This window comes from Camelus ferus, chromosome 5, assembly GCF_009834535.1.
Source record: "Camelus ferus isolate YT-003-E chromosome 5, BCGSAC_Cfer_1.0, whole genome shotgun sequence".
NCBI lineage: Eukaryota > Metazoa > Chordata > Mammalia > Artiodactyla > Camelidae > Camelus > Camelus ferus.
In genome coordinates, this window is record NC_045700.1 from 34,695,820 (window position 1) to 34,722,109 (window position 26,290).

The following is a 26,290-nucleotide window of genomic DNA, read 5'->3' on the forward strand; positions in this document are numbered from 1 at the left end:
AGTCTGGGACAGGTTGCAGAGGGGAGGGAATCTATGAGAAGAATTCTCTGTACTTTCTGCTCAGTTTTGCTGTGAACGTAAAGCTGTTCTAAAACACAGTCAATTTAAAAAGAAAGAAAAAAAATATGTAGTGACACTATAAAGTGAAAAGAATGGCAGAAGTATTTAATATGTAGGGAAATGCGGGTAGTATCTAAACAACTTAGCCAGAGTTAAAAGATAACTGAGCAGTTCCACCAAAAAAAAAAAAAAAAAGCCTACCTTGGAGGTAATGCAAGAATAAAGGAACTTTATGGCTCGATCCTAACTTTCTTATATTGGATTCATATAAACCGACAAAATGATCACTGTGGCTAAGAATTTACCGTGTAGGTTTGGTCTCTGCCAAAGCACTAAAAGAGGCGGTTTGTTGCGAGGGCTCTGCCGGCTCCGGCAACGCCGCTCTGAGCGCTCCCGGGTAAAGGCTGACTCGGCTACCTTAGCGCTGGCTCCGGGGCATCTCTCCCAGCTGTCCTGCCAGCAGTCGCTCTGCCCCGGGGCTCCGCTCACTCGCTGGCTGGAGCCTCGGCGGTGGGAGAGCGCTGGCGCCCGGGGTCTCCGGGAACGGGACGTTCTCCAGTAGCTCTCGCTGGCGGCGGGACGCTCACAAGTGGCTCAGGGCTGCAGAAGGAAAGGAGAAAGAAAACCAGCTAAGCAGAAGAAAATCCTGCAGTTGTGAATGGGCTGGCTAAAGGCAGAGCACACCTGACGAGCCTCTCAACTGGGACCACGAAACGACGGCGGATTTACATCAATCGAACCCAGGGTGGAAAGGGTTGGAAACAGACACGCAGGATGCTGAAGTCATAGGTCCACACTGGTCTTTAAATATTGTTCTAAATGACACAAAACCCAGTAGAATCTGCAGTTGGTAAATTTCAAAATCAAGTTCCTTTCAAGTTCATATACCAGGTACTCGAGCCCATTACAAAAACAAAACAAAACAAACAACAAAAAAATGGCTTTGCCTACATTAATTATTACATGTACCTGGGAAAAACGAAGTTCAAGCAGTCCACAAGTATAGAACGAAAGTTTCACTCCAGACTCCCAGCTGCTCCCAGAGACATGCATGTACCAGAGTAACCAGGTTCTTGTGTAACTACCCAGATATAATCTGGTTTGGGTCCATTTGCAACCACCATTCTCAGCAATAGAGATCTAGTTCAAAGACTCATAAAACAATGGTGGGGTTTGGAACACAGAGCGGAAGGCAAGGGGGCTCAAGATAACTATCAAAAAAACAAAAAACCACCCAAGCTCCCTTTTCCTTTAGGAAGACTTTAGAAACATCAACATTTGCCAAAGGAAGAGGAAATTTTTATTAGAACCAGACTTTCCCATTCAAATAGTTAAGTAATACAAACATTGAAAAATTTATTACTTTCAGAAAATAGCACCTCTTTTTTTTTGTTTGTTTTAATTTCAAGGAACACTTTACCAAGAAAACTTTCATGTAAATAAATCTAAGCTGAAAATAAACCCAAAATACAGCATTCCTCAATAATTATTTGGAAGGAAAATCACATCAACCTTGAAATTCAAGGGAAATGCTTTACAAATAATATCAAAACTTACCTCACTTCAGTTTAAATTGAGGCTGTCAACCAATTTGAAAAGAGAATCAAGAATGTAAAAATAAGACACTAAAAATAAGACACACAAAAATATCCCCCCGTAGAAAGGTCAACCAGAAATTTGACATTTTCAGCAATCATTTAGTGAAGATAAAGAGTAATGATCCATTTCTAGAATGGACATCCTTAAAAACAAACTCTTTGGCTAAGCGGCATGCACAAACCTTGAGTTTCAGAACAAACAGTTGAAATACTGAAATTTTCCAAGATGCTGGGGCCAGGGAAGTTTGGCAGTTTCACACTGAAGTGCCTTCCTGTCTGCCAAAGATTGACTGCGTTTTAAAAGGGGGCCAGCACTCGGCGCCCTGTGTAGGGCCAGCTGTGTCTTCAAGTTTTAGGGACTGTTTAGGGGGGAGCTTTAGATAGCAAGAAAATAGAGAAATGCTAGTGCATAGTTCTTTTAAAATGATTCTTTTTTAAAATGAGAGATTTTTTTAAATTACAAAGGTACTTCTAATTTCCCTTCCAACTTCTCAGCCCTATCACCGTTCCTGCAGGGAATTCCTTCAAGACTGTGCTCAGACTCTCCTGCCTCGGTTCAGCCTGCCCTAATGACTCTCACACTTTCCAGATCTTTCCATTCTAATTCCTCTGGTAGTTATAACCTATATGACTCAATTCTATAGGACCTGGCACTTAATCATCTGCCTTAAATTTAAATTGAGTTTGTCTTTAAAAAAAAAAATTTTTTTAAGTAGGTAAGGATCAAATACTATGCTTCTGCAATAGCCTTTTTTCATTGTACCTAGCATATAGTTGGTGCTCAAGAGTTACTGGATAAAAATCAAGTCTTCAAATTAAAGATAACTTAGTACTTGTTTTAAAATTCATCAGGCTCTCAGTAATTCATGAACTGAAGTCAAAACTGTGGTGTACTATAAAGAAGAGCAGGTCAGTAAAATGAGAGCAAAGATAGAAAGCAAATTCCAAATACTTAATTCTTCCCACGTTCTACCCAGGACCCATCTCCGCACAAACACACTTCATGCCAATAAGCAAGGCTGACAGATCCTGAAAGGCAGTGGAAAGGAGCTGTGCTCAAAACCCCAAGAGTGATTTAAAAAGTGAAAACAAACAAAAAGAGGCATGTGCACCAATTAAAATCAGTGCTGTAAGATAAATTCCTACACAGGTCTTCTTCGAATTATGATGCAGTTACACCCCAATAAACACATCGTAAATTGAAATTATCATTAAGCTGAAAAATGCATGCACTACGCCTTACCTACCAAACATTATAGCTGAGCCCAGCCTACCTTAAACTTGCTCAGAACACTTATATCAGCCTAGAGTTGGGCAAAGCCATCTAACACAAAGCCTAATTTATAACACAGTGCTGACTGTCTCATGTACTTTACTGAATACTGTACAGAAAGCAAAAAACAGCATGGCTGTAAGTGTACTGTTATTGACCCTTGTGATCAAGTGGTCAACTGGGAGCCGCCGCTGCCCAGCCTCATGAGAGAGGATCGTACTGCATGTTGTTAACCTGGGAAAAGATCAAAATTCACAATTCAAAGTCCAGTTTCTACTGAATGCGTATCCCTTTTGCCCCATCTTGTGTAAGTCAGAGACCATGTGCATATGGCGAACTGTGGCAACATGTCACAAAACTTTCATTGAGCTGAGTTTTTTCCAAAACCTGAGCCAGTTTATTTGTTCAGCTATGGAGGCTTAATTATTGGCAACTATCTCGCCACGTGAAAATCTTGCCCTTAAAGGTCAGAAGCACACTTCTGTGAAGTGGTGGCAAGAGAGTGTGAGGAAGTGGAAAACGAGAAATCCAAAAAAATGTTCTAACTGCAACTGCAGGCTTATCATAGCAATATCTTTTTCTTTAATTCAATTTAAGAGAATATGCATAGTTCCTTAAAGGCCGTTGTAATAAGATGGGACTGAGTGACAGGCAAGCATAAAAGGTACTTAAAATCAAACATGTTCTTAGCAGTCAATACAGCAGCCAAGCAACAGGGAAAAAAATCAGGGCAAGTTTTCTCAACTTTTTAATTATAACTATATCCTTGGCTTCTAGAAACTGTGGCTTCTAAACATTACAAATGCTCACCTTTTCAAGACATCATCCCTTGTATAGTGGTGGATGTTAAACAGACTTACTGTGGTGATCATTTTGCAATATACACAAATACTGAATCACTACATTGTTTACCTGAAACTAATATAATGTTAAATGTCAATTATACCTGAATTTAAAAAAACAAAAAAAGAAAAAAGACATCATCCCATATCCTCCCCATCTACCTACCCAGCCTCCTAACCCAAATAAACCATGCTGTATCTTGCTTTAGAATTACTGTTAGCTGAAATTACTTTAAGCAGCATATGGTAGCAAGATCATGGACTTAGGAAAAAGCTAAACCCGGTTTTCCAATCTGCTAAATGTGATCTTACACAAATCATTTAATCCTTGTTCATTTCAGTTTCCTTTGCCATGAAACAAGGTTAATATCTCACATCTTTAAGAGTTAATAATAATGCCACCTTGTCATTTAGTGAGCCCTTAGTTCCAGAACTGTGCTAACTACATACCTGCATTATCTAATTTAATCCTAATAACACAAAAATGGAGAGGTGGACATTAGGATTCCCATTTGAAAGATAAGAGAACGGTGTTAGAGAGGTTAAGTAAAACTGTCCAAGATCATACTTCTATAATACGTGACAAAACCAGTCAACCCAAGTTCCGCTGACTCCAAAATCTGTGTTTTTAATTACCAGTAAGTATAATTGTATCCTGACTATTTGTAAGAACTGAATTGAATGCTTATAGTAGATATTCTTAGTATCCTTTCCTGTCTCCTACCCCTTAAAATAATAGAAATGCTAAAGCAGCATGGTAGAAAGACATAAAGCAAGTCCATCCCAGAAAACAACACAAATCATCCACATCACACTACAACTGTCCTCTTGTTTTGGCTCTAAAGTAACATCTCTATAACCAAGTGTATAAATGTCAAGTATCCTTGAAAAATAATCTACTCTAGACATTTGAACACCTGGACAAGACAGGTATTACCTACTAGTAATTCTGAAGACAGGTAATAGAGGTATCAACTGGTTGCCAAGATTCCCAGTCTCCCAGTGGGGAAAAAATAGGTCACATGCCCTAGACAACTGATAAGCTCGGGGACACCACAGAGCTCAAAGAACAAGGAGGCCCTCATAAGGTGAGGAAAGACAAATGCTGGCTGAATCAGGAAGCACAAAGTGTACAAGGATACAGCAAGTTCCCTTCTCCAGCTATTTCCAAATTCTCTGTAGATCGCAAGCTTTGGAATGTGGGAATGAGAAATGGGAATTTCCAAGAATTTCTCCAAAATTTTCCAAATTAAAAGTTATTAAAAAAAATACTTCAGACATCCTCTACTCATTATTATGGACATCTAAAAAAGTGTTAAGTAAGAAATAAACTTAATAGTATTTACAAAGAATTGTAGCCGATAACAAACATTCAAATGCTGGAGAATATCAGTGAGCATTATTGGGTAGTATTCCAATAGCAAGCCAAATCCAGGCCACGGTCTGTTTTGGTAAATAAAAGTTTTATTGGAACAAGCCCCACTTGTTCATTTTATATATAGTCTATGGCTGCTTTCACACTAAACAGCAGAGTTGATAGTTGCGACAGAGTCCAAATAGCTTGCAAAGCCTGAAATATTTACTGTCTGGCCCTTTGAAGAAAAAGTTTGTTGATCCCTCTAGTAACCTGCATTTGGATCTATGAGGAAGGTTAACGGCACTACATAGAAACTGCCATGTTGAAACTGCCATTTTTAAGGCTGATTTTGCTTTGAAAATGTATTTCTTGGAATACCACTCACAGGATTTGTATACAGTATGCCACGCATATACATTTATATTTATTTTATCTACAAGGATGACTCACCAGTAGCAGCAGACAGGGCCATGGACACACATTTATAACACAGCAGCAGCTACCAGCAATCATGACCAGTTCTCTCCTCTGCGCTCCTATCCTGTCCTGGTTCTGGGAAATGTCAATCTTACCCTTCAACTCCACAGGTTAGCTTTCAACTTGACATCAGCAGATTCCTTCCATCAACTAACGTTTCTGTTCATTGTTTTAATTCTCACAGAAGAATTAACACTTTTCCCCATTTACCTTTTTTCTTAACTGATTTTGGGGGGTGGGTGGGGAGGGATTTGGAAAAACATAAATTTCCCAAGAAATCCTGGGCAGGAATTCTGCCAGGAAAACACTAGTCTCTTCCTGTGTATATTTAGATACTACACAGGGCTCAAACTCACTAGAAAAAGAGATGAGGAGAAGAGGCAGGCATGGGGATCAAGTCTCCAGGATGTTTTAAGGAAAAGATTAAGGTCTGTTTCAAAGCCATGGGAGAAGACCAACCAAAGTGGCGACAGGGTGAAGGCAAGATTTCCTATGCTTTGGCACCTGATATGGATTAAAGGTCCAAATATGAGAGTATCTTTCTGCTCCAGAAGTTAAATTATAATTTGGCTAAGATGAGAGGTATCCACTGTGGACTATGACATGAGTGAGTGCAATTAAGTACCAGACCATAGTTCTGAAGATAACCTGATTGTAACTTATAACCTCAAACACCCTCATCCAAAGTGGTTTGGGGCCCATCAAATTCCCAGTTCTCTGTCCAGCCAAAGGCTTATTTGTGCCAGAAATATGAAGCACAAGGATCATGATAAAACTCAAGAGAACAAAGACAGTGGGAAGTAGTAGCAGCAAGAGGGTCCTGGGTTGAAGCCCAGCCCTGCCCATCACCACACAGGTAATCCTGGGCCAGCTGTCTGAGCCGCAGTCTCTCACAGGCAAAATGGGCGTCATGACTTCCTTGCCGAGTTGCCATATGGGACATACACGGCATATGGTGGGTGGTAATAAATGATAGCTATTATTATAAATTTAATACTTAAGGAGCAGGTGTAAGAAGAGGAAACAGTGAGTAAGACTGAGACTCACAAGGGTTGAATTAATCGGTTGAATCATATCAAAGTGCCAAGATTTGACCATTTTGACCCATAAAAAACTGTAATTTTAAAATAAATATTATAAAGAAAGCCTGAAAGGAAAGAACATGAAAGACTAATATCCCGTACTCATTCCCCTACTGGTGGCAGCTTAGAAGAAACCCAGACACCAGACGAGAAGGCTACAGACTAAAATAGAATACACCTTCATCAACTCCTCACTAGACAGGAGGTGTGACTTCAGGGAAGAGAAGATTCAACAGAGACAGAAAGACAAAGAAACACAAACACACACGTATACACACACACCTCACTCATAGGTAGCCCAGTAACTCACTCGTTCTCCCTCTTCCTTCTCTATCCCTACTCTCTGCTTTTCTCTCCTCATTTATTTCCCCACACAAGGCCCAAAGCTGGCTTGTTAACTATTTTGGGAAGGAAACAGAAGCAGCATTTTTGGTCCACTGATGTTACCAACTGCATGGCAAGCCTTTCTGCAGGCCCTGGAGAGCAGCTGGTAGCTCAGTAAGAAATCCACTGGATCCATCACATTTCCCCCCTCATTTTTCTATCTTCCCTTCATACTACAGGTGTTAGTTTTCTCAAATTCTGTTAGTCTTCCCCTAGTTAATGGTTCTGTGGTTGATTCACAGAGTCATGTCAATTCCTGGATGAGATCTGAGTTTCAAGACACCGAACTCGTCCAATCCCAAGCAGCTCTATTCCAGCAATGTCTAAGTCTCCAAAAAGGGCTGAGTGAGGAATCAGAGCACCCTGAGTAGACAGGGATTAAGAATAGGCAGAGGTAAAAGAAGGAACTTGTCTTTCTTCCATCCCCTCAATGCACTACTCTCTAAACAGGGCCAGACTTCACTGGTAATCAGATCATCTTTCTCTGTTGGGCCCCGCTTTTGCATATGTAAACCCCATTCTTGCAGAACTTCCGTGCTCCCCATTTCCATGAGACATACGCGTTTTATCTGCTGTAACGTGGTAATCCTTGATGATTACCCCTATATGTGATGCTACGGAGGCTTTCATCAGTGGATGACCTCAAAGCCCTTTTTACAAGAGTTTGCAGGATGCCACCCACCTGGGCCGGAACCAGATTTTCTAGTTTTCTAATGGGGTGTTTGTTTCTCCAAAGCTTCACTCTGGGGTTCCTTGTCTGTATACCTTTACTAGACAGATATTAGCAAAGCTTCAACAGGGAGCTTCTTGAAAGTAGGGACTCTGTATATCCAACCTCCTGCTGTATCTCCAATGCCTGGTCCAGTATCACACCAGGCTTATTTAATTATCTGTGAAATGAATGAAGCTTAAAATTATAGAAAAGTGAGAAGTTTTAACAATTTCAAGCTCATAAACTTGCTAAGTAAAATGTCTCAAGCACTAAATGGCTAAGTTTCTACCCTAGACATAAATTCAAAACAGCGCAAAATGTACCAAACTCTTATTTGACAGGAACAGGTTAACACAAACATAAAGAAACTTATAATGAATTGTACTGTAAAAAACTATAATGGAGAAGATTTTTTTTAAAAAACAGATACATATATATATATATATATATGTATAACTGAATCACTTTGCTGTACAACTGAAAAAAATATTGTAAATCAACTATACTTTAATAAAAATTATAGAAAAATTACTGTTTTGTAAAAGCAGTCTTCATTTTAGAATGGCAGTAAGTTTTCCTAGTACATTTATTAACCAAACAACTACTCCAAATTAAGGTTAAGTTTTTCAGAACCATATCTATAGAAATTTCTAGAAACATTGTGGGGGGCAGCTTTTCCAATAGAGAGGTACCCAAATAAATGAACAGAGAACTAACGCTTTTAAAAACCATTCTTTCAGTGCCCTCTTGCAAATATTCACATCAGTTATCAACCTAAATGAAGTTTTCACCAGATCATTCTCCCTAATTAAGGTTCAACAAGAATAAACTGAATAAAAGGCGACCGACATTCTTTTTCTAATTGTTCAGTTTAGTGTATTGTTTGTCCACAGGCATATAGGCATGTCTAAGGCTAGGTGGGAAACTGCTTGCCCCTGTGTGGACAGAACAAGGAAATAAACAAAAAAAGACCCAGTATAGTTTAAAAAATATTAAAAGTAAACAATATTTTTCATGGCTTTGTTTTCTTAATGCTGTTATAGTGTGCTGTGTGTACATGTATTACATTTCCATAATTATGCCAAACAAGCTATGCATATTATAAGTAGTTGCCAGACCTGTAATAAGTTATCTGAAAAACTAACATGCAAGCTTACTGAAGAGAAAAATAGCCTCTTATTTATCACTTAACTTTATAATAATTGGGTACCATCCCTTCCACACTACACAGTCAACAAATATTTGCTGACTGATGAACAATGAGATTAACCTAAAGTAAGATTAAAGTCAAGAATCCAGGGAACTCTGGGTCTACCGGTGACTGAGAAGCCTTGAACATTAGATTTCAAACTCTGCTCTATCATCTCCACGGGATCATTGCAGGGAATCATCAGGCGCAGCGGAGAAAACACCGCCCTGATGAGCAAGACACACCCCTGCACCCCTGACACCGGGAGGCACCTGTGTCCTCTGGCATCCGTTTTTCCTAACTAGAAATGGAGAGTGGTGGCCCAAGCTGCAGAGTTTCCTTCTTCCTCAAAGATTCTCTGTTTAGATACTTCTTTTACCACTGCTAGCAGGATTCGTCAAAAATTACGTTAACAGGAAAGGTTACCCCTTTACTTAAAGACGGTTTTCCAATCTACTCATGTACTGAGATGGCAACCAACCCACTCATTAAAAAAAAAAAAAAATAACATCTTTCATTTAATTTAGCAATTTCGTTCTTAATTTGCAGAGGTTTGCTTTTAATTTAATTTGCCTACCAATAATTTATTGGCCAAACAAAGGATAACTGGGTAAGAAAATGCACAAAAGGGAGTAGAATAACAGTGCGGGTTGCAGGGGAGGGGGTCTATCAAGAACAGTCTCTCAAGGGGCATGAGAATGCATCCAGTTCCCAAGACAAGGAGCCCGGATTAACAAAACTAAAGTCAAGGTGTCCACCTCACCCATCACACCAAATCTGCTCATCTTTCTTTACGTCCAGCCTCATGCAATGGAACCACCAATGAACACTGATGAGCAAGTTGGAAACTGAGGAGTTGCCTTTAAAAATCCCACCACTGTCTTTGTCCCAGCCCTTCCTGTCTCCCACCAGCAGCACTCCAACTGCCTCCTCCATGATTTCCCCTAAGTACCTGCCAACAGTGCTGCCTCTTCCTCTCCTGAGCATGTGCAGATCCCTAATTTCCAGGACCTAGCCCGAGACCTCTCCAACCTCATCCAGTCATCACCCCACAGGTACTGTGACCCTCACTGCACCTTACAGCTCCCTGAGAGCACCTCTATCCTCGATCTTGTTCACCATCTGCCTCTGTACTTGTCCGCCTGAGATGTCTTTTTCCATCTGTCAATTCCTAAGCTTCAGGATCAGCTCAAGAATCACCTCTCAATGGAAATCGTCCCTGAAACCCCCAAGCCCACACCCTAAGATGCATGCATCCTCATTTGCTGTTTCCAAACTTAATTATCACGGCACCTAAAAAGTGCACTTCAATTTATTTTTTAAATTTCACTGTCTAGTGAGTCTGATTTCCTAGAAGATAAGTAATATTTTTCATTTCTCAAACATCAGGGATTATAAACAATAGGTCCTTAGTAAATGTTGATGGGTGATAAAGCCTGATAAATGGATTCAAAACAGAAGCACAACCCTCCAAAAGAAGGATGAACAATAAAAATTGAGAAGTAATTATGCTAATGGAAAAAAGGAGGTAGGCCTACCAGAATCCACTTTTAGTGTTGTCATGGCTTTTAATTCAAAGGGGAAAAAAAAAAAAAAAAAAAAAAAACCCTCCCCCAAATCCCAAGTTACAGAGTCTGAGAGAGAGCTAAAGTGTTTACTTCATACAAAAAGATAATATGTAAATTAAATGTACACACTAAGCCATAGCTTCCTACTGATTTACATATGATAAGAAGGAAGTATTCCCTACCCCAACATATTAGACCATAATCTTTTTCTAAGTTACATATATATAGAAAAGTAGCTTGAGAGCAACACTCAAATACGATGCTCACACTGTAATATTACTGGAAACTAAGATGTTGTCAGTAAAGTGTAAGAAGCGAAATGCTTCATCTCATGAGAATAATGTTAATTTTCCGAGAAAACTATTCCCTCAGTGGAGCCAGGCCCCCACACGATCCCCGAGGCTTGGCTCTCACTCTCTGGCCTCCTTCCAGACGTCTTCAGTCCAGGTGCTGGGGGCCGGAGTGGGGAAAAGATGACTTCTTCTTACCATGACAAACGCTATCTTTTTAATGGTTCTCCCCCTCAACCCAATTTCCCAACCCCAACCTTTTTATACCACATAGTGGGAAGAAAAGAAAAAATACATAAATTGTTATATAATATAATAAGCATAGAGAAGGTAAGAGAAAGGAGGCCAGGGCCAAAATTGAGCGTTAAGGAAAACAGAAGGAAGATCCAAGGAATGAGCGCGCCTCTTATTAGCACTTTCTGGCTGGGATCACTTTAAGTTTACACATGAAATTGCTTAATGCATGAGTCATTTCAAATCACGACTGTATTGATTCACTTAATGTGTTCACGCAAACCTGCAATGAAGATGACCTAGAAGTCTTGAGATGCGAATGATTCTCCAATCAAAGTAAGGAGGGGTGGAGAGGTGGCAGACATTTGAAAAATCAAAACCATAAATAAAGTTTATAAATTTTTAAAAATCCTGTCATTACCCCACACCTCATGGTCACGCATGCGCGCGCGCGCGCGCGCGCGCTCTCGCGCCCCCTCCCCCTCCTCTCTCTCTCTCTCTCTCTCTCTCCCTCTCTCTCCCTCTCTCCCTCTCTCCCTCTCTCCCTCTCTCCCTCTCTCCCTCTCCGTCTCTCCCTCTCTCTCTCCTTCTGAGATGGCCCACACTCTGTCTATGGAGTATCTACTTTTACTTTAAACTAAACACCCCACACCTCTTGGCCTCTCTTCCTCTGAGACGGCCCACATTCTGCTTATGGAATGTTTACCTCCTAAGTCGCTCTCCCTTCTGAGTGAGATGGACCTCACTCTATGGAGTGTGTGTCTCCCTGAATAAATCTACTTACACTTAAAAATAATTCTTTAATAAATAAAAATTAAAATCTTGTTTTCTCATTACAAATGGGCAGGAAAATGTGAGATTTCTTAGTTTATCAAAATTGAGCATAGGTTTTAAAAAAAAAAAAAGGTTGAGGATTTATTTTTCTGGAGGATTCTGTGACAGGAAAGGAACACTAGTGTCAGTGGAGGTGGGGATGGGGGAGGTTGGTCCAGGAACTTGGCTTCTACCCTCACTTAGTTCACAGGATAACTGGGAGCCCAAACTTCAACTTCTATTTCAATGGTCTTAGATTGAAAATCAGTCTTACATGCTGATGGTTTCTTTGGGGGACGATGAAAATGCTCTAATGTTGGATAGTGTTGACAGTTGCACAATTCTGTGGATTTACTAAAAGCTACTGAATTGTACATCACAAAAGGGTGAATCTTTGGTAGATGAACTAACTCAATAAAAAGATTATCTTTAAAAAAATCAGTCTGAAAGCTCCTACTCCTTTTTCTGTACAACTTAGACCTCGAATGTGTGCTTTGCCTGTTAATGGCATGGACATACTTTGTCTCTCATTCCATTTTGTGGAAAGAGCCCAAACTTTGGAATCACACAGTTTGGGAACTGAACCAAGGTCTGCCACTTCCAAGGCCCTGGGAACTTGAGCACATTACTGTCTGAGCCCCAGTCCCCCAGCTATAAAACCAGCAGACACTACCTACCTGTCAAACGAGGAAACCGAGGATCTGCAAATCACCACCACTCAGGCTGATGGTAACTGGCAGAAAATTAAAATGGGGTGCGCTCTAAGAAAGGACATATGAGGGGTGAAGAGAAAGAAAAAGGGAAGATGCAAAAGCAGGAAGGATATGGCAAATGCAGAGTCAGGGCCACAGCCAGCTTACCTAGAATCAGGGCAAACCCCTCTGGAATCCTCTTTATGGTTTCAATGATGCTCTGGAGTGGGGGTGCTTGGAGTGGGAGGGTGGGGAGAGGGCTGTTCCCAGAGCAAGTACTGTGATCAGACTAGGTTATCTATGACATTTACATCTCTGGATCCTTACTCAAGTAGTTTTATGTGAGTAACCCCAAAGCAGAGACATTTTCTAAACTTTTAACCTCCTCAAGTGTCATTAAGCAATCAGTCCACTAATGGAATTATAGCCTCTTGATTTAGGTTGCTTTTAATTAGAACACATAGTTTTGCACCAGAATTCATTTTTTATAGATTAGTTTTATATAATAAAACATGCCTGAAGTTGATTGTATGAGCAGTCTTTTCATCACAAGCCTCAAGATTCCATACCTGTGATTAATTTACATCAGCACAAGCTGAAACTTCAGCTTTTCCATCATTTGCAATATTGTAACTCTTCAGAAGCAACTTACCTGACAATTAATACAAACAATCTATATTTACCATCAATAACCCAAATTCCCAATTGGGCCAGAATTTCTAATGTGAATGTCTTTATCATGGCTTTAGCATCATTCTCATTTAAAATGTGCACTACTTGTCAAGCAACAATTAAAAGAAGAAAAACAAATTATATTATATATAATGTATATATATATATAATTTGTATGTTATGTACACACATATACATATTTATTTTTTAAAAACATATAAACTTTCAGGGGAGGGTACAGCTCAGGTGGTAAAGTACATGCTTAGCATGCTCAAGGTCCTGGGTACAATCCCCAGTACCTCTATTAAGAAAATAAACAAATAAAACTAATTACCTCCACCCGCCAAAAGAAACATATAAACTTTATGCCACATGTTTCTACCCTTGAAAAGTAATTCAAGAAGAGCTAAAGAGAGGAGCAAACTGTCCTCCCCCAAGTTAGAGGCCACACCACAGCCGACTAAATTCTCTCACTCCAAGTTGCTCAAGACACCAACGGGTTAACAAATCAGTCTTCCTCAGCAGCATGTTAAAGTGCCCGGGAGATCAGAATGAATAAAGAAAACAAAACATTAGCAATTGTCTCTGTTTACCATTCACACTGTCAACAATTCTGAGAAAAATTCCACTGAATTTCAGGTCACTAAACCCTGGTCCACTTCATAAATATTTGTCTACTGATTTTGCTTTTTTACTTTTTAAATCCCAGAGGGAAATGATAATGTCCTATAAGTGTTAGAGTGGCTTCGTTTCTAAAATTGGCAGGAAGGAAAGGCTAGCTTCTGTTAGTTCTAATTTTGAAAGCATTAAGTATTGGGGGAGGGACCTCTCAGATAATAACTTTTTTTTTTTTTTTTTACATCTTAGTTGTCTCGTGTGCGTTTCTGTTGGTTCTACCAGCACTGCTGTGCAGTCAGGTTTATTTTAAGGCGACACATTCTAGCATAAATTCAACTGAGTCTCCCAGAACTTAACAGCCAAATTTAGACTTAGACTGGCTTCCCACACCCGGCAGGTGCCCTTCCATGGCTGCTCACGCTGGACATCTGAAGAGTCGGTCAGATCCATGTCTAGAAGCTGTTTTATTTTAAATATAATTTTGTATGGTGAACTTTCCCAACATACACACAACAAAAAATGTTTTAACTTCGACTTTAGAGTTTCAGTCAACACCCAATGCCTTTGCAAAGACAAGACCCAGTAAGTAAGATAGTTTAGGGGAAAAAAGGCAAAGATAGAAATATTCCACAGAAGCAGGGGCCTGTCAGGGTTGGGAAAATCTTCCACTGCTACCATATGTGAACATATTCTCTCTGGAGAGAGAGAAGTGGTTCCCAACTGTGGGGCTTATTATACACCAAACATCAAGATTGGTAAGGAAACTAGTATCTCACATACATTTACTGTCATTTCTCAAATAACTATGAATTCCTGGAGAAAGATATATATCCATGTAACATATATGATATGAATATAATCAGTTTATATACAATAAATATATACACAATGAAAATGGAACTACAACCTTTAGTGAAGGCTCTAATTATTATTTTTATTTTTAGGAGATTACCAGCACTCCACGCCCTAGCCCACCCCTGGGTGTCCTCCAACACTGTCTTCTTCCTCCCCTACACGGTGGCTAAACCCCAGAACAGAGTCTGGACTGCCCTTCAGCCCAGTCATTTGCCACCTTTAGTGCCTCAGGCACATAACTTAATGTGCCTCGTTTCCTTCATCTGCAAAATTAAGATTAAAAAGAATTGGACCTGCTTCACGAAGTAATAATCATCAGGGCAAAATGAGTGACTACAGGCCAAGCACTCAGAGCAGAACCTGACAGATGAGCACCGCAAAAGGGCAAGCTGGTACTGAGACTGACGTTGTTGTTATTGTTGGAATCAGAATCTTGACTTTTGTGATATTCATTTCCTTGCTTTTCTTAATAGTTCTTATCTTTTAATGACTTAAAAATAGTTACTTAGACTCGTCTCCGAACTCCCTCCTCTCTGGAAGAACGCAAAGGAGAGGGTGGTGCTGAACCAGCTCTAACGCTCGTCAGAACCTCCCGACCTCAACAGTGAGCAAGAAATGACTCGCAGAGCTCACGATGAACAGCAACTCTAGCTCTGCCACAGGGCAGGACTGAAAACCACTGGTAAGTCCGAGGATTCCTCAACCGGTAGTTTATTGATGGACCACAGGAAAGCCCACACACTGATAGCAAGTATGCAGACTCCATCCCCCAAGGCTACCTAGTGAGGAGGCACTAAGAGCTAGTCACCACCACCCAGCCCGCCACCTGCCGCCTTTAATGTAATACACATACTCCTCTTCATCAGTAGGGATGCACATACGAACATCTATCAAGGACACTAGGGAGCCATTCACACTATAAAATCTAAAACTGAAGCCCGAAGTGTCACATCTGGAACTCACCCAAGTCCTTCAAACATATAAAATAAATACAGTGATACCCCAACATTTAGAAAAAGACAAGCTAGCACAGTAGTGCAAGCATATGTTAAATAAAGGCCATTTAATATCTAGTACTAATCACTGAGGAATTTATTTCCTCAGAATGGTCTCTCTAGTTTGCCAGCTAAAGAAATACTATCCTAGGAAAGGCCACATACTTTTCAAAAATGACTAAAATAAAGGCTTTATCTAGAAGAACACAGTCTGCCCGTAGACCTACTTTGCTGTCCTTAGTCACAAGAGAAGAAACTATGCTTAAGACATTATGGCCACTGCCACTGGATGTGGCCGGAAGTGGCCTGGGAGGGAGAGGTCTGCAGCCAGGACCCTTGAGGCCACTCACAATCCACAGACATTTCCAGAGGGAAACACAGGCAGCACCTACAATCTTGACTCACTGCTCTTCCCTACACATTTTATCCAACATCTTCCCTCTGCGGTCAAAACCCTCTATTTCAAGAAAGTAACCTGGGCAAGCTTCACTCCCAGCCAAGCCACCACCAGCTATTTTTGTCAAGATTCACTTCCTTCTGGGTGCTTGGACACACATCCCCTGCCCTGGCTTTGCCCCGTAGGAAGTGACGGCCACCCTCTGACAGCAGGACTTTCCTTTAGCTCTGAGTCCCCAGGCCCTGGTGCCTGACTCAGGGCAGTCTGCTGAAAATAACTGTCTCTCCTCCTCCACAGAGCCTTCCAGGATTTAAAACCAGTGTCTACTCCCAGCCCTCCCTGCCAGCATTATGACAGGTCTAGATAAAGAACACCTCACCACCTCTTCTGGATGCACGCTACAATTATGGGCAAAAAATACCACACCATTGGTTCATACAATTTGTTTCATTCCAGCTACACCCAAGAACAGCAGGAACAGACTCTGCAGCCTTAAGGAAGTTAATTCCTCAAGCTTTATGTTTCTTTCACCTGTAAAATGAGGCTACAGATACCAACTTCCTAATATATATAGTCTGTGGCATAAGACTTGGCACAAAAGTAAAATCCAAATATCTGTTCCCTCCCCCCATATACCACAAATTAAAAACCCAAAGTAATTTAGATTTCAAACTCACAGAAAACAGGTAGGACAAGGGCATCGGAACACCTCTCTTTTGAATTTTCGTAACTGCTTTCTACACCACTCAAATAGCACTTCTTTCCTTCCCTTCTCTGGAGACCCCAGTGCTTACGTGGCTGTGAAATGGGAAAGGACCCAGATGAGGTCTCCCACATGCAGCCCTGCCTGGCCCAGGGTCCAAGCAGAGGACAAGCTCAGAGAATGCGATCAGAAAGCACACAGAGAATGAATGTAACTAAACTAAGTCTGCGCCACTCTCCAAAATGAGATTTTGTGTGTGTGTGTGTGTGTGTGTGTGTGTGCGCGTGTGCTCAGTTTGAACACTGGAAATTCAAAGATACTTGGGGGGAAACTAAAGCATTACATCCGTGACCAACAACTTCTCCTGGTTCTTAAATAGAACTATCAAACTTTAAGGATTGTAACACTTAGATACATTTTGCATAAATCAACGATTTCTATTGTCACAAACTAGCATAAATAGGTCTGGAAACTACCAGCCAACTTCATTCTGTGAGGAACCATTAAGTTTTAATCAGATGTGGTTCAGTTTCTGGAACAGTGAGCACTAAGAAGGACTCATCAAGGAAAGTGGGCAGAAGTGGGAAAAGGAGGAGGAGGGAAGGGGGAGGAGGAGGATGAGGAACAGAACAAAAGAACCGCCCCCAAGCCAGCCTTGTAGCACAGACTTCTGACTGAACACTTCTGCCCCTCTTTGCAGCTGTTGTCTCCTGCAGTTGGCACAGAGCGCTGCCAGTCTGGGACCAGCTTCCAGTGAGGACAGCATTGTTTTATTGGCTACTTAGGCAGTGCACACACCATTAATGGAGTTTTTATCTCTCCATTTTCCTGTCAGTACAGAACCAGCCAGTCTGACTCTGTTATTATCATTAAGAAAGCTTTTTTTCCCCCTCCCCACACACACTCTTTAATCCAAACAACATCTGGGAACTTCAGCCTCTATCATATAAAAGGGAAACAGATTTAGAGGGAAAGGGGGGGTGGGGGATACAGTTCCAGCCACACTGAACAACCAAATCCCACAGCCAAACTTATCTGGAGTCACCTAATATCACTGAAACACTGTTCACTTCAAAAGGCGAGGTACTTTTCACCACATTGCTTTAAACTTCCTCTAGACCTTCACAATATGGGAGGGGGAAAAAAATCTCATTTTGACATGTAGCTTTAAAAAAAAAAAAGGAAAATGAAAATTGTATTGCTGCTTTCCTAGAGGGGAAGTTCACTTGTGAAATAAAAGAATAATATTTAACTTATTAAAGAATGATTTTTTTCAAAAAAGAAAAAAAAGAATGACTCTGTATGAGATGTCACTAGTGAGTACATCTCCAGTGTACACACTAGCAGGAAAAAGCTGGCGCCATTAAACCCAGAAAATATGCCCTCCTGTAACAGACAGCTGTCTCCTCTGTCCTTTAAGTGTGCTTTTTGCTTAGATCATGCTCCACGAGTCATGGAATCAATACTGGGAAATGCACAGAGCCGGCCACGCTGCAGCTTCACACAGCAGAGCAGGTTCAAGCCACACAGCTCCGCTGTCCCTTTCCGGTCCCAGGCACACGCACCTGGGGAGAGCGCACACCCGCTTTCCACTTCACACTTGAGCATGCCTTGTGGGGGCCCTAATGTTGGTCCTTTCAGCATTGCTTTTACATAAGCAGAACCTAAAAGTTACAGACCTCAAATATGCAGATGTCCAGCAATCCATCATGCCCCTCCCCCCTACTCCTTTCTGAGTTTTCTAGAATGCACCAAGAGCAACTATTCTCAGACTGGAAGGAATTTACTTCCCCAGAAATGCTCATCACCACGTAGAAGACACAATCAGAACTGAGCATTTAAGGAAAGCCAAAATGTGAGTGTCAGCAAAGGTTTAATAGTTTATTTTTAATTTCTCTTTTTGTTCCATTCAGCAAAAAGAGGAGGAAATCACTGACTGTCTGAGCCACAGGCTCCCGCTCCCTGGAAGCTTTGCCTTAGAGCCCCTCAGTCTGCTGTTAATGACAGTCTCAGTAACCTGATCCTCTCACAGTGGGAGACTTGAGTAAGCACTGGCCTCTCTCCGGTCTCGCCTTTCCATTGTCCCACCCTGCAGGGCCAGCTGTTTCTGACAGCCAAATTGCTGCGTGCTAAGCGGTGAATGCTGTCAGAGAAGGAATTTTCATTTCTATAATGCATAGGCCTCTGCGGACAAATTATCCAGCTTATGGTGCTGGCTGCAGGATGCTGCTCCGGGCTGGAAGCATGGCCAAAATGCAGCCTCTCCTCCCTTCTCCCCAGCTCCAAGCTGACAAGACTGTCACCCAAAAATGAATCTGAATGGCCAGAGAGAAACAGAACACATGCTTTCAGGTACAAACAAAATATATGTCAAGTCGAGCTGTCCAGCTACAACCTTTGATGTAAAGGCATACAGTGAAAGCTAATTGAGCTAATGTCCCACCAAAGAGCTACGTAGTATGGCATCCATTAAGACCTACTGTAATTTGATACCCCGCAGTGAGCATCCCTGAGGCATCAGCAAAATCACTGGCCCTGTGCTTCCAGGGGATGTCAGACTTACCTAGAAAACACCCAGAACTTAGAAGGCGGTAACCATCAAGCAACAATCCAGGAGGTGGAAAAACAATACTCTTTCACGATGATAAAAAAAAAAAAAGGCCCCCAATATGTGATTTATAGAATAATTTTGGAGAAACTGCCTCCCTGGCTTCGGTCCACACCACCCCCCTTCCAGCAACCACCCCTGACTCTGGGCTGGGGTACAGCCCCCCTGTTCTGAGTGGATGCCAGGGTAAGGGGACCAGGCTAATCAGCACGCTGGATTCCACTGAGGTTGGGACGTGGCCCACGCTGGTCCAATCAGTGATTCTTGGGATTTTATAGGAATTGCTAGAAAAGAAAGTTAGGTTTTCTCACTGTACTTAAACCTCAGAGAATATGCCACAGCCATTTTGCTAACTCGACAGGGGAGCCCGCTGGAGAATGGAGCCAAAAAACAAAAAGGAATTAGGGGGAAAAATACCTGGGTCCGAGGGACACTGGTGGAGTCCTGGGTCAGCCTGGATCTAAAACCTGCCTCACCCTAGACTCCCTAGTATGGCAGCCGTGTGATTCTCCTCTTACTAAGGCTAACCTGGATTGTGTTTTCTGTCCCTTGCAAATGCAAACTAACAGATGAACCACATCATTCCATCCTAAGAACACCCACTGGTGAACACAAAAGCTCATGCGATGCCTTAGCATGTAAACAAGGAAAATTTCTGCATTTTTGGTCACTTCCTATGAGAACTTACTCTTTCTCTTCTCTCCTCTAGACTTTATACCCTAACATGAGCTAACATACACAACACATCATCTGGTCCTGACCTCCTCTGCATGGCAAGTATAAATATCTGACCCGAATTCAAGGAGAGATGAGGAAGCTAAAATCACGATCCATGTTTTCTTTTGGGGTCATAAATCTTCACACGGCCCGGCCCGTGTGGCACAGAGAAAGTGGACACTAGTTAGTGAGTTGTCCATCCACGCCATGTCAATGAAGCCAATGCAGGGAAAGGCCAGGAAACCTATGCAGTCCTGACCAGAAGGGGGAGGGGGACACCTGCCCTGCGCTAAGCGCTCAGGTCGGCCAAAGTGTCAGCACCTGCAGGCTGTGAGCCGCCACGGCCCTCGCGTGCACCATGTCCTGCAGCCATCCGTTTTATCATTAACCACTGTCTGGCCAGCAAGGGCAGGGTTCGGTTCAAGAACACCAGGAACTTTAAGGCAGGAGGCATATCCACAACTGCGGTGGGCCCACAGCCACTCACTAGGACTATAAATATCCTCCTGGCTGCCCGCCCGACAGCAACCACAATTCCTGCTCCCTTGTTGGTAACAGAGCTGCAGGCCTTTTCCCCCAAGAAATTCGGCACAGCCCACCAGGTATGGTGAAGACGATGAAATGTGCACATGAGCTGACTCAATGCCCTGGCAAGCCTGTTTCTCACCCCCTTCTTGTCTGTACTTGGCTTCTGATCCACAAAGATCAAAAACAGGAGACTTTAAAGTTGAAAATCATACAAGATCTCAGTGTGGTGCTTAGCAAAAAAACTGAAAAACACAAGGGCTCAAAATTGTGAGAGAGAAAGGGAGGGAAGAAAGGAATAAAACCAGCTTGCTCTCAACCCCTTTTCATCAAGACAGTCATTAAGGAATTCCAAACCCTTGTATTCATTCTTTTATCTGAGGATATGAGGGGGCAGGGTGGGGGTGAGGGGTGACCTTGCCCTGACTCCTCACTTGAGGTGGTGGAGAGCAGAAGGAAGCACAAGATGGTCACTGGGATAGGAAAATCATGTAAATAAATAAACAAACGACTGCATTTACCCAGCTGCTTCTCAGGGATTAAAAAAAATGGACCAAAATTCTCAGGACTGACTTAGGCTTAATGGTTAAAGATCCATCCAATCCCTTGACCCCAAAGATCACCCCAGTGCTGCAGTAAGTCGTCCCAGGGAAACGCCCCTTGTTACAGCCCCTGCTGAAAAACAAACCATCATGATTCAAGTCCTGAAGAAGGCCCGGGATACAGTCTTTTGAACCATTTCCTGTCCCGTTCCTGGCACAGCGCTGTCGCACAGTCAGTGTCCCAGTGTGGATGGGTCTCTCCTCCAGACAACTTCTTGACCCTTGGGAAAGGCCAATTTAGAAACAAACTGCATAGAGTAGAGAGGGTATTCTGAACCCTACCAAGCCTACTGCCTTTTCTCCCCGCAGCCATTCACTCACTTGACCAGCATGTACTGAGCACCTACCAGGAGCCAGGCGCGGTTCTGGGCACTGGAGGTAAAGGAGAGACCAAGTTCCTACCCTCGTGCAGATCACATTCAGGCAGAAAACGCCACATGGAAGTTCTTTCATGCATCTGACCTTATGTCTCCTGCTCTAAGGTCCTAAATCTGAGACGATTCCCTCCGTTATTTTTTAATTAATTAATTTATTTGGGACGGGGGGCAATTAGGTTATTTATTTTTTTAAATGGAGGTACTAGGGATTGAGCCCAGGACCTTGTGCACGCTAAGCACATACTCTACCACTGAGCTCTACCCTCCCCCTGCCTCCATTATTAAGAACACCGCATGCCCCTACATAAGGATTACTCTCACTCATGGACCCACTAACTCTGGCGAAAGCCTTCAACATCCAGTCACAGAACCAATATCCAATGGCAGGTGACGGCCCAGTTTACTCAATTGCTAGCACTCTGTGCCCTATCTTCCCCCCAGCCCCAGAATGGTCTGGCACACACAGGGGTTTAGGGAAAGTAATTTTAATCCAAAATATTGTCTCTGGGCAGGAAACTGTTCTAAGGCTCTTCAGTCTGAAAACCAGCAAGGCAGCAGATGAATTCAAGGCTTCCTAGTGCAAAGAACAATGCATTTAATCACACCTTTATTATAAAAGCCAAGCGATACAGAATAAACCTCTCATACTTTAACAGTCACAAAATTATTGCTAACAATACAAATTGAACACTAATTAAACTATACTCTAAACTCTATCCCTCCATTGAGTCTGCAGGTAAAGGCCTTGAACTAATGAGAAGTGTAGCTTCACAGAGCCAGCATGATAAATGCTTCAGCTCAGGAATATAGTCACTAAGTGTGTTTTTACTCATATCATTTTTCTATCTTTCTACAAACCAGCCAAATAAACACCATACAGCCAGGCTGCAATGGCTAACGTATTCAACACACACTACCCAACACACACTGGACTGTTACTAAATCCTGCGAATTAGAAGCTTATTTGCTTCCTATGGGTGACTTGGAAACATCCCTCAATATCACCAGTGTCTTGATTCTCCCTGAAAAATAAATAACAGGAGCCACAATTATTTTTTAACATTTCTCAGGCACCAGAGACTACTATGCTAGAGATATGCATGCACATTACCACACTTAATTCTCCCAGAGGGCATGGCAATACAATAAGAACTATTATCTCCATTTTGCTATGATAAAACTGAAGCTCAGAGAGGTTAAGTAGCTTTCCTAATGACACAAAGCTGGGAAAGCGGCAAAATGAATTTGAAACCCACACTTGCCTGACACGATCAGCCATTCTTACCCATAAAGTCTCCACCCATGATGTCACGGCAGAGAGTGAACATGCACCTTTTGGAGCAATCCTGCCACAGAACGCCGTCACCATGAGCAATGGTTAGATTTCACAGACTCAAGCAGTTATATCAGGATTCATGGATATAACAAAACTCCAAATCAAGGTATCACCAGCTTGAAGATATTAGAAAGGCTAAAAATCAGTCACCTTCAAATGTTTAGCACAAAACAAATCAGAACACCTGCATCCATTCAATGTAAGAGAGACCAAAGAAAAAGGAAAAAATAAGGTATTATCAGATAACCTTGAAATTAAGCCAAATGAAGAAAATAGTTGGGAAAACTGCCTGAGACCTGTGCTCACTGCTGAGCTTTCAAGAGCAGCTGTGGGGCCGGGCGAGGCCAAGGAGAATGAGACTGTAGGGCAGGTGACCCTGTGAAGCCACCTCCTGAGGAAAAGTGAGGTTGGGGGCTGCCCCCAGCACGACTCTCCACGGTGCTGAGGGAGATTAAGCTCCAGTGCCGATAAGAACTGTCCTCAAGGTTTATAAAATCCACCAGAAAGGATTCCAGCGAAGATCAACACTTCCAAGAGACCAGGTAGACCCAACTAACAGCGACGGATCTGCCAATCGGTGCGACCTCCAAACCCACTGTCCCCACTACGTTTGCCCTTGCGTTTCTCTGCTCTGTTTCAGATCTGCAGCTCCGCTGCCAACTCTGCTCTCTCTCAGGTACTCACCTAAGTTTCCTGAAAAATAAAAAGCTCCCCCCCAAAAAAAGAGTGCCAAAAATAAACAAAAAACTGCAGTGAGAAAGATCACTTGCTCTATTTCAACACAGCACCCTGGTAATCACTATGCCAGGATTTTACCTTGCCACTTTTTATTTTATTAAAAAAAAAAAAAAAAACCTTTATCACTTTCTTAAACACCCTGCCATGAGCTAAGGGTTACATAGCAAAAGAAGCCTTCTTGCCCTCGAGCCCTTATAGTCTGGCCATGCAAAATAACAGGACAGAGATGAGGGGTTCCAAATCATGTAATTATGCCAGTGATGTCAAGAGGTCAAAGAAAGAAACCACGACTGCTGGCTGAGGTGTTGTAATAGGTTGAATGGTGCCCTCTCCCCACCCCCAGCCTCAAGAGATACATCCACATCTAAACTCCCAGAACCTGTGAGTGTGACTTTATTTGGAAAAGGGGTCTTTGCAGATAAAATTAAATTAAGGATCTTAAGAGGAGACTGTCGTAGATTATCTGGGTGACTCCTAAATACAATGACAAGTGTCCTGATAAGACACACAAAGGAATCATTCACAGAGAGAACAGGAAAAGATGTGAAGATGGAGGCAGAGACTGGAGTAATGCAGCCACAAACCAAGAAATGCCTGGAGCCACCAGAAGCTGGAAGAGGCCCTCAGAGAGGACATGGCCAGGACCGACATCTTGATTTCAGACTCTGCTCTCCGCAACCATGAAAGAATACATTTCTGCTGTTTTAAGCCACCAAGTTTGTGGTAATTTGTTATGGGAGCCCTAGGAATCGCATACAGATGGTGGAGAAAATGCTGCTGGGAAGGCCTTAAAGGGCGAGTGCAAGGAACCAAAGGCAGGAACAAGAGACCACAAGGAAAGAGACAATCTGGTCATAGAGGAACAATGAGGAAATGAATGCTGCTGCTTGAGAGACTGAAAGACAGAGACAGAGAGACAGAAAGAGAGGGAGGGAGAGGAGCCTGAAATGTACTTGGGGTGACACAGCAACTTGAATGTCTATCTAGGTCACATTATTTTATTAGCTAATAGGGGAGTCACCAAAGATGTCTGAGTAAGGAAATAAAATGTACAACGTCATGTTTTAGGAAAAGTAATCTAATATTAAAAAGAAGGCTGAACTAGAAACAAATATCCAGCAGACTTTCCTTCTGTGAAGAAAGATTCTTGAAGAACAGAAATCAAGTGTCCACGTTCTAATCCCCAGAATCTGTGAATGTTACCCAATGTGACAAAGGAGCTCTGCAGATGGGGAGGTTCACAGCAGAGAGAAGACAAAGTGACAAGGGAAACACTGGAGGGATGTGCTTGGAATCTGGAGGGAGGAGAAACAAGCCCAAGAAAAGGGCCTCTCCTCTCAACACCTCCTGAACTGGAAGAGGATACATTTGTGTTGTTTCAAGACACTACACTTATCACGATCTGTTATAGTAGCAGTAGAAGACTAAGTTTTATGTTTCCTCCTCTGAAATTATGATAAATCTCCCCTCTCCTGAACTCTTTCCAAAAGTGTTCTTTCTTGCTTTTCCCCTTGGCTCACCCAAGCCAGTCCCGTTTCATGCTTCCAACATTCACGTGCAGTGTCCTCTGTTTTCAAACACTTCCTGAGTTTCTTTAGACTTTTGTGCTCAAAACTCAACATTATCACCAATATATGCCATCCAAGGTGGGGGGGGGGGTGGAGAGAATCTGCTAATCTACTCACCCACCCACTTTGTTCCAGAAAGGATTAAGAAGAAGCTGTTTCCACTATTTACAATAGCCAAGATGTGGAAACAACCTAAATGTCCACTGACAGATGACTGGATAAAGGAGTTTTGGTATATTTATACAATGGAATACTACTCAGCCATAAAAAAAGAATAAAATAATGCCATTTGCAGTAACATAGATGGCCCTAGAGATCATCATTCTAAGTGAAGTAAGTCAGAAAGAAAGAAAAATGCCATATGATATCACTCATATGCAGGATCTACACAGACATAGTGAACAATCTTATGGTTACTGGGGAAAGGGGGTGGGAAGGGATAAATTTGGGAGTTTGAGATTTATAGATGTTAGCACTATATATAAAAATAGATTTTTAAAAAAAGTTTCTTCTGTATAGTACAGAGAACTATGTTCAATATCTTATAATAACCTTTAATGAAAGATTATGAAAACAAATATATGTATGTATATGCATGACTTGGACATATGCTGTACATCAGAAATTGACACATTATAACTGACTGTACTTCAGTTAAAAAAATAAATAAATAGTGGCCTTAAAAGCAAAAAAAAAAAAAAAAAAAAAAAAAAAAAGACAAAAAGAACTTACATAAGAGTGCCTTCCAAAAAAATTTGACCCCAGCTGTAATAAACATTACATTTCAACTTATTACATGCTTACAGATATAAAACTAAAGAAACAATTCATGAAGCATATCTTGTAGTAACCCATAATGAAAAAGAATATGAAAAGGAATATATGTATATATATATATATGACTGACTGAAGCATTGTGCTGTACACGAGAAATTGATGTAACATTGTAAACTGACTAGACTTCAATAAAAAAAAAGTCATCATCAGGGAAAAAAAATTCATGAAGCA

The 26,290-nt window shown here is 41.8% G+C and overlaps 2 protein-coding genes across 2 annotated transcripts in view; both read right to left on the minus strand.

Annotated features, from left to right (window-relative positions):
• Positions 1-504, minus strand: part of ACVR1 (activin A receptor type 1) — a 66,956-nt gene extending 66,452 nt beyond the window's left edge. Inside the window, exon 1 of the mRNA XM_032479489.1 lies at positions 366-504. The gene's annotated coding sequence lies outside the window, so the exon portion shown is untranslated. The remainder of the gene's footprint in view (positions 1-365) is intronic.
• A 6-nt stretch (positions 505-510) lies between these two features.
• The window catches only part of LOC116663633 (formin-like protein 5), a 51,154-nt gene continuing 25,374 nt past the window's right edge, over positions 511-26,290 (minus strand). The window contains exon 2 of the mRNA XM_032479491.1: positions 511-660. Within this exon, the coding sequence (XP_032335382.1) occupies positions 546-660 (115 nt within the window). The 3' untranslated portion in view covers positions 511-545. The remainder of the gene's footprint in view (positions 661-26,290) is intronic.